The sequence below is a fragment of the Lampetra fluviatilis genome, chromosome 42, assembly GCF_964198595.1.
Source record: "Lampetra fluviatilis chromosome 42, kcLamFluv1.1, whole genome shotgun sequence".
In the NCBI taxonomy this organism is placed as follows: Eukaryota; Metazoa; Chordata; class Hyperoartia; order Petromyzontiformes; family Petromyzontidae; genus Lampetra; species Lampetra fluviatilis.
Window position 1 is genome coordinate 9,650,405 of NC_136316.1, and position 14,469 is coordinate 9,664,873.

The window sequence follows — 14,469 nt, forward strand, 5'->3', positions numbered from 1 at the left end:
AATTCTGTAATCGATTACTTCAAATAAGTAACAACATAAATAAACAATAGATCCACGTTAAAGTTGCTACCTGGCAAATTGCTTTACATCGTGATGTTTGGAGTCATGGGACACTGGCCATTCAGCGCAGCTCCTCATGTTAGATAATAGTGTGCTGAAGCATATCCCACAGAACTACTGAGATAACTTCAAAGTGACTTTTATTCACACCAGTGTGAGTGCCCTTTCCCACGCGTCCTTCAAAAGAGGGATTTTTGTCACGTGGCGATAAAACCAATATATATTTATTCTCTTAAAATTTTGCCAAATTCAGTCGACACCCAAATTTTACGTGATAGGTTTTATTTTTTTGTGATGTTGGTGACCAGGCTGAGACCATCAACTCGCGACACTTGAACCCAGTTTAATCACGAGCAGCTAAAACCTGGATTTGAACCGAGGACCTCAGCAGTGCTGGCTCGTTGCTCTGACTTTGCGAGCCACCCGACCAGGTCACTTGTGTGTTCCATCACACATCCCATTAGCCAGTGATAATCTAGAACCATTTGTTTGGATTGGAAGCCAGGATCTTAAAATTAGCCATGTATCTTAAAAGGCCGATGCTCGCCCAGTGCTCTGACGTGGGCATTAACATCAGCCCGTTAAGCCAATTTTTTAATCGGTTGATCCCAGATACGTTTTACCAATTTATATTTTCCTCCCCCAGAATTGCAGTTAACTGTTTATTTGCGTGGCGTTTCTAAATGTTTTATTTCGATCACCCGGTAACTAGCTACTGTATTTACAAGTTGCTTTAAAACGACTGTAATGTTTTCCTGTCTGAGCCCGTCGCGGCACTGGTGGTGATTGGTGTTCGCGACACTTCAGGGATTGGTAGTCGAGTGAATGGTGCCCTGTGCGATGTTCTGTGCTTTTGTGGCGTTGGGTGCGCGCTGGCGGCACTGGCTGAGGAGCGCATGGTGCGTGCGCGGCCTCTCGTGACTCACGTTATTAACATTGTGGCGTGCACTTTATTGCTTGAATGAAAAATCGTATTGGTCGCGTGTTGTTTTTATTAATTAAAACGGAAGCGCATTTTAATATACATTCCTGTGGCCCTTTAAAACCATGCACTGACTCCATAGTTTATGCGGGTGCCGTGATAGTCGGCTCGCAATTGATGTGGCAATTCGTTGTGCATAAAGCATGCGCTACACTGTCGGGTAGCGAACGGTGCTGTCCTCGTGAGAGAAAACCCCGCTGTCGTAGTGGCCGCGAGTCGTAGTATCGTAGTGGTAGAGTATCAACGGTGGCGATGAGGCTGTGCAGTAATTCATGGCGACCGTAAGCACGCCACGCTCGCCACAGCGGTGCTGCGACACTGCCAGAGTAATATATTAGGGCTGCGCGCGTTGTTGTTGTCGTCGTTGTCGTGCTCACATTGTTCATTAACGCGGGGTGTTGCCGTCGGCCGTAGAGCCGAGTGCAAGTCGGACTCGTGAGGTTGTCGTCCCCGCGCTCGCTTCGTGCCCAGGTCACGTTCCCGTGCTGCCAGTCCTCCCTGCGTCGGCGCCGTCGACTCAACGCACCTCGTCACGTTGAGGGCATTAGGATGCTCATCGTCTGCATTTGCCTCCAGAAATGGTTTCTGTTCTTCGAACTGCCGCTTGAAATCTAAGCCACCATTTTCATATTCTTGGTTCTTTCGGTAAAATCACGTAGAAGGGAAATAATAAAATACAAATACAACAATTAAATTATCACGACGTTTCGATTGCAACACAAGCAATCGTCATCAGGTGGGAAAACTACAGGTTACCAAGACGCATCATTGGATGTGCTTTGGGCTTGCGACCAAATTCTTCGCATTCTTAAACGGACAACGTAAACAACTCTTAACAGGAATGTTTATCGATTTACTTTTAACAACAAGGTAACTGCTCCAACTGGTTTAGCCGGACTGTTAGCAGTCCGCATTCTGGTTTGCTTGGCAGTGTGTTCTGTAAATCAATGCATTTGCTAGTTTGCAGCAGGCAAACACTCATCTGGCAGCAAATACACAGAAGGCATGCCTCCGAATGTTCACGAATCTATTGACATCAGTTTTCCTCGTTAGTCCTTTGGGTAATAATGCGCAGCAAGCAGGATGCAAATGCGACATGCAGCATGTTTGTTGTTGTGTGTGTGTGCGTCTCCAGTCTCGTAAACTGTGGTGTAACTGTTTAGTTTTTTTATCCAACCGAGTGGTGTTTGCTGTAAGGTAAAATAGGGGCGGCAGTGTTTGCGCGCCCACTTTGTTTATTAATTATCAATTCCAGGTGTGGACCGATGTTTTACAACAAAGAGTTCCCAATTATTTACGCAACACGCTCCTTACCCACGCAGCCCAGTCGGCTGCAGGGTTTGGCTCGAGGATGTTAATTCTGTGTCCCCCCCCGAGTCACTTTGTTATTCTGCACCGTCATCGCTGGCAATGAAAGGCGCTCGGATGTCATTTGCAAGATACTTACTCAGACTACACAGATCAGTTCCAAAATAGGACATTGTCTACAAATAATAATAAAAATATCTATTGTACACTTCTTGGACCTCCCAGGTCTTTCTTGCAATAAAGGAATCTCAAACAGGCTGTCACCTGGTTAAATACAGGACTGTGAATAGATCTGTTAATGGTAATAAATAAATTGCATAGCAGCCTGTGCTGTTTGTGATTCGGTGTGCGTGTGTAGTGACAAACGTCTTTCTGTGGTCTTTTGGAGCTTATGTGATTCCGCATTCTTACAGGACGGTGAATGCACTCGTACAATTGCAATGCGCACAGCATTCACTCGCTCGAAAATGAAACAGCTCAGAAGTGTGAGGAGCCACAGAGAACAGGACTGACAATTTCCCAAGTTCTGCAGTCTTCTATTTCAGGGGTGGCCAACCTGGAACAGACCAAGAGCCAAAAAGGACCATGTGTTCTGCAAAGAGCCAAGTGTATATTTGTTGACAGTTTTCGGCACAGCACGGGAAACATTCATTATTTTTTGCTCCTACTGTGATAGTGTGTTCTACGTTGTGCCCCTTCGGTAGAGCCGCATGCGGCTGGGAAGACGCCAGTTGGCCACCGCTGCTCCATCAAGGTGTGAGATGTCAATGAGTGTTTCCATGTGGAAGGAACCCCACGTGTGCAAGAGGGCAACACTTTTCCATTCAGATGGAACAGGTGGGGTCACAGTTTGCTGAATTGCATTCTCCTGGCGAGCCATGGTATGGCACCTCGCCACCCACAGGAGAAGGGAGTTTCACTTTTGTGCATTATCCACCAACCCTCACTGCTGCCTCCATGCGTGCTGGATTACAGGCCACGTGCACCGCCACCACCACCACCCGGCTCTGTCTAGGATGTGGCTCCAACTGACCTGCACGTCGTCACACCACTGCTGAATGAGGACGCCTACCCGCCCCCCCACCACGTAACGATAACCACCGCGCCAGCCCGAGTGTCATCCACACTAAATGTGCATCACTGGCACAGATGTGTTGGGCCTGCTGCCAGTAACAATGTATATGGCTAACGAGTGGCGAGAGACGCCAAGGGGAATCCTCCCGTTTGACCAGCGAAGCGATGACACGGCAGGGACGAGTCAGGTTCCAGGTGGTACTGGCAAAAACAGTCGTGCTGCCGCCGCCGCCGTGCTTACAAATACTTGTGCCGCTGACATTCGGAACGCCAATGGTGACCCCGAAGGGAGACACCCCTGCTGAGCTCACCCAGGGGGAGGGGTGGTGGGGGGGGGACGGCCATGGGGGGAGCAGGGATGGGGGGGGTGGCCAGGGTGGAGGTGGGGGGGACACGGCGAGTGGGACCCCAACGTCGCCGGTGTAGCCGGCGTGAGCTCACCCGTAATTAATCGCACCTATAATTATAATTATTATAAAGTCACTCGAGGCGCGTGACTTTATAATAAGTGAATGCAAATGGTAATCAGCGATTGGACAGCGAGGCACGCTGACTTGGTGTTGACTCGGTGCTGACTCATCGAGCTGCGGTGTTTGTGACGTGTTGGGGGGGGTGGTCGCCCTCCGCTCGCTGTCGCAGATACGCCACTGCCCTCCGAAGAAGACCCTGAAACGAAGCGTCGCCCCTTCACCCCCCCCCCCCCCTGGTGCTCAGCTGTTGTCGAGTCGCCCCACTTCTCCGGAGGACAGAACACAACGCGGAGTCTCTCGGAACGTCATTATTGTTTCTCGTCGTCGTTGTTGTTGTTGTTGCCTATTGAGCCGACCAAGAGGGTCACGGCGGACCGGATACACAGCGGCGCACTCAAGCACTGTGTCCACGCCTGTGCTCGTGTCATGAAGATACGTGCCACTGAAGAGTGCCGTACAAGATATACCTATTGCCTGAAGATACCTGCCATTGGAGAGCGCTGTACGAGCTCGCTCTGCATTAAGAAGGGTGACTGGCGATACCGTTGGGGAGCGCTGTACGAGCTGGCGCCGTGATTCTTGAGACTCATTGACAGGTTAATCGCTGAAGAGGGATGACCTGGTCAGCGCTGGTTCAGTGGTCGCGTTGGAGCGGTTCCCCGGGTTAGCGAAATTCGAGGTGCAATTACGAGGCAATAGAACAAAGCGCTGAGCTCCAAGCGCCTTTGTCTCGGCCTGGGTCGCTACTCGCGGACTCCATCGCTACTCCCGCTGATGCTGTTTATCGGCCTGGTAGCCACTGCTGCCTGCCTGCTCCCTGCCTAACTGCTGCCTGCAGTCAGGCAGGCAACATCAGGCAGCAGCAGCGCCACTGTGCTCCAGTAGCCCTGGCAATGGAGCAGCGCAGCGAAATGCATTATTTATGGAGCTGTCTGGAGACCAACGCTTCACCTGCGTGGAATGCTGATGAATAGAGAGAGGGGGGGGGGTCCATTAACGTGGCTTTTCCTTGGCAAAACCGGCGATAAATAATGCACGCGCAGCACGCGAGTCAGACAGGAGGCGTTTAGGCTGCAGGGAATCATGGCAATTGCACACTAATCATTTTCAATCCTTCTGGGTTCCCTCTCTACACAATAACTCTGTCATACATCCACATGGATGGGGTGGCTGGGTGATTGGTTGGGTGAGTGACTGAGTATCAGGGTGAGGGGCAGGAGGATGGCTGAATGGGTGACGGTGTGTGTGGGTGGATAAAGAGCAGGGTGGCTGGGGTGGCATTGATGGCGAAGTGGCAGTCAGGCTGAGCAGGGCGCCTGGGCGCCATGCAGCGGGGTATCGGGGCGGCTGGGTGGTTGGATGTCTTCGTGGGTAGACGAGTCGGGTGGCTGCTGGCTGCGTTGATGAATGGGGTGCGTCAGTGGCAGCAGGAAGGGCCAAGCTTCCCGAGGTACCGGAGACCTCCTGGCATCGACATTGCCCCCGGGCGCTTCAATCTGCAGGAAGCAGCCGGCGGTGGCCGTGCAGGCAGCAACAGGCGGGCAGCAGCGGGCCCGCTGCCTTGGCACCACGTGGGAATAGCGACATGGGTGAGAAGAGACTGAACAGTATACATTGTGCATATACACACACGCACCGTGCCTGTACCTACAGCAGTGTGCATGGGGGTGCCTCCGTATGCGTATACGCACATTTTTTATGTGTTTATATAATGTGGTATATGTGTGTGTGTGTGCAGCCGTGTCTGGTATGATGCTGCATAGCGTGCATACTATGCACGTCTGGTTTATGTCCGTGTGAGTATGTGTATATCTGTGTCAATGACTGCGTGTATTGTAGGGGAGCGGTAGTGTAGTGGTTAGCGCGCTGCGCTCACGGTCAACAGCAGTGAAGATTATCTTGACCGGTCGTGGGCCTCCGCTAGGTCGACTTAGCCTCAAATGAGTACCTGGTGCGGTGTAAAACTTCGCCACTAGGGAGACAAAGGTGGTCGGGCGTGGTATTGGCCACCCACCCCTCGTGCCATACCGGCCTGCATAGGCATATTTAATATTATATCAGACAACTTTCATTCATTATTCTTTGCGACTTACTGTGGCAGTTTGTCCCCTTCGAGAGCCGGATGCGGCTCGCGAGACCACGGTCTGTCATTGTCATGAGGTGCAACTCGCTAACAGAACTTTCCAAACTGGCCCCAACAGTCTGTTCAAGGCGATACGAGGGGGATGTTTGTTGTTTGTTTTCACAGAACATCGTCGTACACAAGTGTGTGGACGATGTGCGTGTTGTTGTACACAGAGGTGAAGAAGCGTCAGCCCGCTCACGCAACTGCTGGCGGAAGGGGTCTAAACCAGGAGGAGCAAGGCAGGCGTCTTGGAATAAGTACGAATACCCCCACATTTAGCCTCACATTCGTACTGCTGAGGTTGATGGAGGCGGCGGTGCAGAGGAAATTCACGGAATGTGCCAATGTCTCAACTGCCGTACCGGGAGATGATTCACCCGACGTGCGGTTTTGAAGTCCATGCAGTTTGCTGGCCTTGAGCGACCTCAAGGTTGCCTTGAATGGAGGCATAGTAGCACTGACATTTGGCCAATTTTCGCGAACAAAAAACAACGTACGGGTTAAGCATGTACATTTTTTTTTCCACGTGATTTTTTTCGTGTGAAATGTCTCAGTTTGTATTTCATACATAGCGTACTAAGCCTCAAGGCAACGGGAGAGATTTCCCTTTTCGTTGAAAAATAACTTTGGAAATTTGTCCGATATTCGCAAAAAACGACAAAGGTTGTTGTTAGTTGTCGATTTTTTCCCACGCGAAACAAAGTACGTCAAATTTCCTTTTTTAATTAACGTATATCGCAGTAAGACTAAAGGCAATGGAGGTAATTCCCTTTCCGTAGACATTTTTTGTACTTAAAATGTAATACATTTTCACAAAAAAACAGGTTAGCTATGTAGATGTTTTCCCCACGCGATAATAAAAATTATACCTTGAACCAGTTTGGCATTGACATAAACCGTACATCATCAAAACAACGATCAACTCCCAACCCTGCTGGCCGCTATGAATAAAAAAAGCCACCTCGGGGCTTCTGGTTAATATCTGCAATGAAATCAGGGTGGGACAGGGTCCTGTGTGTGAGTGTGTGGGGAGCGGTTGTGCAGTGGTGAGCACACTTCACCGTGGACTCGGCGACCCGAGGTCGATTCGCATGCCACTGCTAAGAGTGGCGATATCTGAATGGATTCCTGGCCGAGCCTCCTCTAGGACAACTCAGCCTTAAAAGGAATACTTGACAATGTGATGTGTAAAGACGTGGCCAGCCATGGCACTGGCCACACCACCCACTCATGCGCCGTGGCGGCCTTCATAGGTGCTCGCTAACAGTATTCGCCTCAATAGAAGGTTATCATCGAGGGTATTTGTTTTTTGGTTTGGTGTGTGTTGTGGAGTTCAAAAAAAGGGATTTTATTTTATTTTTTATTTTATTTTTCTATAATTGTAAAACATCATTTTACAAGCATCCTCATGTGCGCGTGCGTGCGCACTAAGCGTCTGCATGTTGGTCTGGTCCACGATACTCGTCCCCTGGGGCGCGCGTGCGTGTGCCACCGGCACCATCGCGCGCTCTGCACGGGGTTGAGATGCGCCGATGTTGGCGAGATGCTCGTGGTAGAAGCGGCCGATACGCACCCCTTGGCAACCCCCACTCGGGTGGCAGCGAAGACTGCCACCGTCTCCCCCCCCAGCCACGCACACCATCAGAGACATGTGCCCAGGTTTGCAATTCGCCCCCACCGCACGTGCGTGCGTCTTTGCTCCGCGTGCATAAGGTGCTCGCGAACTCCACTCGGCCCACACGGCCCGTGCAGGCTATGTAGGGGTCGTCTTTGTTACACGGCGCAACTTGCAAATACTCGTTGCGATGCAGCACACGCAGGCTGGGAGGTGAAGGACGCGAGGCTGACGAGCTCGTCGACCCTTCAGCGTGCTCCGATTGCGACCGCCGTCCCCTGGGGCCCACGGGGGTCCTCGCTCTAGAGAAGGTGCTGGAGGTGGATCTATAAACTTCCCAGGGGACGAGGAGGTGTGGGGGAAGGGGGGGGACGCGGAGCTGAGAGTTCATGCTTGTTAAATAGGGCCCTGTACTAATATTAAAACTCAACGTACGTTCCAGTGAATATCAATAAAATACCTCTTTTGGGAACCTCAAGGGAGAAGGAGGGAGGGCGATTGTCCACATCGGGAGGCACCAAAGTGGCACTCGGATTTTCTACGTTGACCCCGTGACATCATCCAGACATCAAGATCCAGACATTAAGATCCAGACATGTAGACATCAAGGTCAGTCACGAGGGTGGCTTTGGTGAGTGTAGCCTACTGTGGCCAGCTGAGAGTGAGCCACGTGGCCCGCTAACAGGTCACGTGTCCTGCTAAGGCCACCATGGAAACAATCTCGATAAGCTCATTTGCCTGGATGCTAAACTGGGCCGTCCGGTGTGGTTTTCACAGGCCTGGGGAATGACCACTTTGAATCCAGCACAATTATTTACATGACACGATTTGCTATTTACGGTGGACTGTATATGACGGCATTTTTTCTTTTACGACACTTTTTTCATTGTTAATGATTAAGAGCGTAGTTCTTCTACGGAAAGGTTCCACACCTGGTGGGATCCAATCAGCGGAGAATGATGAGATTTTACCCCAATCATAGCACATCTCATCCCAAGCACAGTGGAGACGAAACTAACAATGCCACCCTTAATAAGTAGAAAAATACTCTATTACATATATACATACACAGTACATATGCCTGCACGATTACAATAACGTTCCATCCTTGACAGGGAACACACATTACGTTTCAATAAAAAAATATTAATAATGCCGCTTACAATATTACGTGAAAAACACATGACTGTATCGGACCTGAAAAGCAAATATTGAACATTGACACCGTTCTAGAAAAAACATAACTTAAAAAATTAAAAAAATCTATAACTTAAAACAATCAATTAAATTCCATTGCGGGCATCATTGCAGCCTGGACAAAACCTACGCAGGAGACCCGCTGAAAGGCACGGGGGGTGAAGCGGGGTTTGAACCCAGGATTCAGAGGTGCAGGCTTGGTTCTCAATATTTGGGCGTCAAATGCCAGAGCCAAGAGGCCCCGAGGCTCACGGTGGCCAATCCGCTTCCGGAGAGAAGCGAGCCGGCAGCACCGAGAATCTCGGACTCGGAGCCGGGCTTCAGCCGCCCGAGATTGTCACTTCTTTTAACTTATTCCTGCTCCGAGGCCTAAAAATGTCGGTGTGTTATGACGTCGCCATTTCCTGCAGCAGGGAATATAAAAATCTGTGCCACCTAAAATGGGGCAGCCATCACCTTCTGAGGGATGTCTATTTGACTCGGGCTGGCGCAACTGCCCTGCTACGCGAGTTGCGGAGAGTTCCGTCGTATTGCGACGCCGATGGGGGCACTGCTATCAACGTCGACGCAAAGCGACGAGTTGATCCAAATTCGGAGTCCCCTGCAGGTGGCAGGGGCGGCGTGGCAACTCGTCACGCCGTGCGGTGGCCCGGGGAGGGAGACCTCAGGACCTTGGCCTGGCACCACCCCCGCTGGGCCGCCTGCTCTGTCCCGCTGCAAGCGGCTCGCTCGGTGTTTCTGCCACGCGGCGACCTGTCGCTCGCCCGGATCCAATTAGAGACGAGTCCCAAACAAACACAAGAACAAGATCAGCAGCAATGCGGCGGCTTACTTTAATTTCTTTAAATAAGGAGACTGCCGAATCGCAGGACTTGCTTTTGAATTCCCCACTCTCTGTGGAGAGACCGCCGCGGTGCGGTTCCCACCGCGCACCGGCCTCGCCATGGCCACCGAGGGAGAAACACCGCACGTGGGGGCCACTTTCCAATCGTCCCTTGCTATTGACTACAAGCTTCAAGCCTGCCACAGATGGCCTGCGACGCACAGCCTAGGTATAGAGACTAACAACAGCGACGTGTTTTGTTCGGGCTGATGATTTCTGTGGCGCGTTTGCTGCACCGCCATGGGCGGCTGCGGCAAGAAGTGCTGACGCTAGCGCTGAGCGAGCGAGCGAGTGGTGGGACGTCTCCACCGGGAGCTCCGTCAATGGCCCGACCTTGTCACGCTCGCTCCGCTGGTCTTGAGTGGACGCTTGCATATGATTTTCGTGCGATTTGCATAAATTGCATATTCTCGCACGCACGATTCAGTGCGAGCGTGAGAATTACCTTGTAATTATAGAATCAATTGACGGTCGCGTGATTTACTCCGTCGCGTTTTGAGAAACCATGGTGCACTCTTATGCGCCCTACAGAAGTGAATAAATCTCATCGCGACGTTTTACCAAATGTTGCACACGTTAGACTCCATAACCGATTGGCTCTCAACTGTGCGCCGGGAGCCATGGCAGGGGGTCCACGCCACAAGCGGAGAAACACCCCCAAGCAGCACCCTCCTCCTCAAGGAGTCTTGAGACTCAGGTTTTCAAAGTGTCCGCTTGAACTGACCCTAACGAGCCGCTAATCTCCGACGATGTGACCCGGCGCCAGAGAATTAGGCCGAGTTGCACACCCATAGCCAGAAGTCAAATTCACAACCCGCTACACCGACGAATAAATAGAACCCGATTTCAGTGCCGGTATATTCCACGTGTGGGCCGGCTGGCATAGCATTGCATTCCGAGACAGCCACTGTTAACTTTCTAGTAGGTGGTGCTCACCTCAATGACACCGGAGGGATGATGAATGACGCTTACTGAGAGTGATGGTGGTGCTTGTGGTGATAATAGAGGGGTGTTGGTGCTGGTGCTTCGTCGACTCGAGCTGTGATGTGAATGCACAATCCCACCACTAGGCGCGCTACTGCTCTACCACGCGAGCGACATTCCATGCAAAACTACTCGGACGAGCAATCGGGGCGCGGGGGGGGGGAGCACTCAACTCTCTTCGTTGTCCCGAGCAGGTGGTGGAAATTCACCATTCCCATGGTGGGGGTCCAGTCTCTCCCACAACTGTTGACCGTCCACACAAAGTTTTACCAACTTTATCAACCGAGCTGAGATGGGTTTTTCTCCCCTCCCACCACTTGTCTCCCCGACATTCAAGAAACACCAAACGTCCCGTTAACCCCCCCCGGGGCGCGAGCCGCACGTCCTCACGCCGTCACCAGAGCGCTCATCATGCTCTCGAACAGCAGCACCTGCTCGGAGAGCCGCACGAGGCTGCGCTCGAGCCGCGCCACCGCGAGCCGGGGCGGCGGCGATGGCGCCGCGCCGGCGACGCCGCCCGCGCCGGCCGTGGCGGCGTCGCGCGTCGCCTCCACGAGGTCGCGCAGCGCGTCGCACAGCGGGGCGCCGAACGACGCGAAGGGGGCGAGCGGGCGCTCGACGCCGCCCCTGGCCACGGCGTCGCTGGCGTAGGCGAGGCGGTGGCCCGCGATGACGGCCGCCTTGCTGTGCGTCACCAGCTCCTGCGGCGCCCAGCGGCCGCGCCGCACGCACGCCGCCAGCGCCGCCAGCGCGTTCGCCATGCCCGACACGAGCTCGCAGCGGCCGCGCTTCGACAGGAAGCGCGCCAGCTCCGACTTTGCGCTGGCCGGCTCCGGCGCCTCCTCCTGCTGCTGCTGCTGCTTCTTGATGTCGGCACCCTGCAACAGAGGAGGTTACCGTTCAAAACGATCAGAATGGTTCGGTGCACGTTTAATTCCGGTATTCAACTGGCGATCCATAGCTACGTCTCACATGAAGGACAGGTGATTGTTTTACTTGAATAACTTCATGTACCCTGTTTGTGTGATATCTAAAAGCTGTAAATTAAAATCTGTCCACGTCAGCTTCTTTCAACCTTCCCAGTTTGTTTCGAAGCACCGCACTGCCATGGTGCAGCAGCTCGACCTCTGCCCTGAGCGAGGACGCCTGGTGGCACAGAACGCTGCAACGCGGTCCTCGTGCCTGGCGGGGTTTGCGACGAGCGTGCCGGGTCTGGTCAGTTTTACGTATTTCCAGCGAGAGTTTCTCTGACACATGGAAAAGACGCATTTATGGCGATCTGCAGGTCACAGCGAGCTCAAGGGTTACAACAAGCGTCACATGGTCGGAATTCCGATGACAAAAAACTAACTATTAATAACTATTTTTTATTTTACCAGGGAAGGCACATGGAGCTACGGAGCTTTTTTTCGGTTGTGACCTGGCCACAAATGAAAGCTCAACGAAGTGGCTTATTACGTGGAAATATATAGCAGCCAAATAATTTAAATGCGTGATGTTGACGCGGAGAAAAATCCACGTGACCATGGGGAGAGCACGCAGACTCCAAATATACAGCAGGCGTCAAGGGATTGGGATCGAACCCACGAGCTCCTATATACCAAGGGAGGTAGTTAACATCTCACCACCGTGGCGCCCTTGCCGAGAAGGTAAGCAGCGGCCGCCTTTGACAGAGAAATTGCCGCCCTCCCGGAATGGGCTCTCAAGCCCCAAGCGATTGGAAACCTGCAGGAGGGGAGGTTTCCGATTCCCTGCACTCTTCCCAAGCCCCGCCGCCATCAACACTGCGACCGGCAAGCGAGCGCACGCACGCACGCAGCCGCTTGTCTGGGCGTGTTGTGGCTCAAGTTCAACATTTTTTATTTCTGACAGAATTTATTTAGGCAGCGGAACGGCAACGAGGGCGTGACACCGGGTTACTCACGGCAACCCGGCTGCGACTTATTTTGAGTCTCGTCAGCGGGGTGTGTAGCCCCGTGAAACGCCGCCGCTACACCTCACGTCAAAAGGCACACCCTGCGGTGGCGGCTACGCTGGACGTGGCCCGCACCCCAGAGCTGTGGAGGCGGCAGCAGTGAGGGTCGGTGGATTGGACACGAACTGCTAAACCTTCTTCCCGTGGGTGTCGAGGAGCAGCCCTGCCCCGGCTTGCCACAGGGCGGAACGGTGGTCACAGTTGGAAAACGGTCACGTTTGGTTAGACCACAGGTTTTGTCAGCGTAGAAAACACTAATTTCCATTTCCGTGTACCTCTGTTACTTATTAAGGACCGCTCAAGTGGAAACATTTTACTGCCGATTTAAACGAATATCAGTCAGGCCTCAGATGTCTCAAATGATCGCCCAACGTAAAGTCACGTTCCAGAGAGCCGCTTGTTCAATGCCGGTCCAGGACAACCGCGGTGCACAAACAGCAGCAGGGCAGAGGGCAGACCGCGGAGTCCGCTGCCACGCCACGGCAGGAGGCGGTGCGTGCTTCTTCGGTTTGCCTCGTCCAGGTGGGAGCGGTGGCGCACAAACCGCCGCTCGGCGATTTGTCATCGAGACCGGCGGTGGGCACGCTGCAACTCTTGTTCGGTCTTCTTCGTACGGCTCAAGTTGATGTCGAGCAACAACTGTAATAATGTTACGTGGAGGTGGTCAAGCCAGACGATTGCGTCGGGAGCAGCGGAGCGTCGCTGTGATGGCGCCTCCTCCTTCGTGTTCGTGAAATCGGGCAGCGAATCGTTTTCTTTTCTTTACCACCGAGACATTTCGTCATCCGAGGCCTGCCTGACAGCTCACTCGGGGCTCTCGTTCGGCATTGGATTAGAAGCTCTGGCCTTGGCTATTGCTGGGAATGCAAACTGTACGATGCTATACCCAGCAATGTACAGTAACCCAACACCTCATCAGAGATCTCCAGGGAGAACGAGACGGCGATGGGCCGAGCAGACCGGGGGTGCAGATGAGCAGCGCCGAGAGGACGCAGCGGAGGGAGGAGGGCGGAGGGAGGAGGGCGGAGGGAGGAGGGAGGAGGGGTGCAAGCCGGTGTCACGGAGTGAGCCGGGGAGTGTCCTCGAGTGAGCGGAGGAATCATGTCATGCCAACAGACAGCTCCCAGAATATGACTTCACAGAACTGCTTCTGGGTTTTGGACGTTACCAGTGAGAGCGCAAGTTACCGGCACCAATGTTCCCGAATGTAACCGCTGGCATTTGTGTCTGGTTGGATGCTGTTGTTTTCCATGGAACCATTTGAGGGTTTGAATAACAGGAAGAGTGGACAATAGGCATCTAGTTGCACATTGGAATTATGGGATACGGCACGAGTAACAAACAATTGGTGGGAAGAAATAGGAAAAAAAAATGACAAAATGTATGGCATTAAAACTATTTTTTATTTTACCAGGTAAGGCCCACCGAGCTATGTAGCTGTTTTTCAGAAGAGACGTGGCCACAAATGATAGCTCAACGAAATGGCTGGACATGTGGACATTTATAGCAGCCAAATACTCCAAACGCACGTAGATTCTAAATGTGGAGGGAAAAACCGGAGGACCCGGGAAAAAAATCCACAGGGAGAACATTCAAACTGCAAATATACAGCAGGTGTCAGGATTGGGATCGAACCCACGACCACCTGTGTACCAGGCGAGGTAGTTAACATCTCCTAGCCACCGTGGTGCACCTTGTCGTCCTCAGCCACGGTCAATCCACTGCTTTATGAGGGCCTCAGCAGGCCACGGCCATCTTCCCACCACCATGCGATATTTAATTATAATTCTCCACCT

At 52.6% G+C, this 14,469-nt stretch overlaps 1 protein-coding gene across 1 annotated transcript in view; it reads right to left on the bottom strand.

The window, feature by feature from the left end:
- Nucleotides 1–11,084: 11,084 nt before the first annotated feature.
- LOC144946732 (uncharacterized) overlaps nucleotides 11,085–14,469 on the bottom strand; it is a 37,390-nt gene continuing 34,005 nt past the window's right edge. Inside the window, exon 6 of the mRNA XM_078875863.1 lies at nucleotides 11,085–11,576. Within this exon, the coding sequence (XP_078731989.1) occupies nucleotides 11,085–11,576 (492 nt within the window). The remainder of the gene's footprint in view (nucleotides 11,577–14,469) is intronic.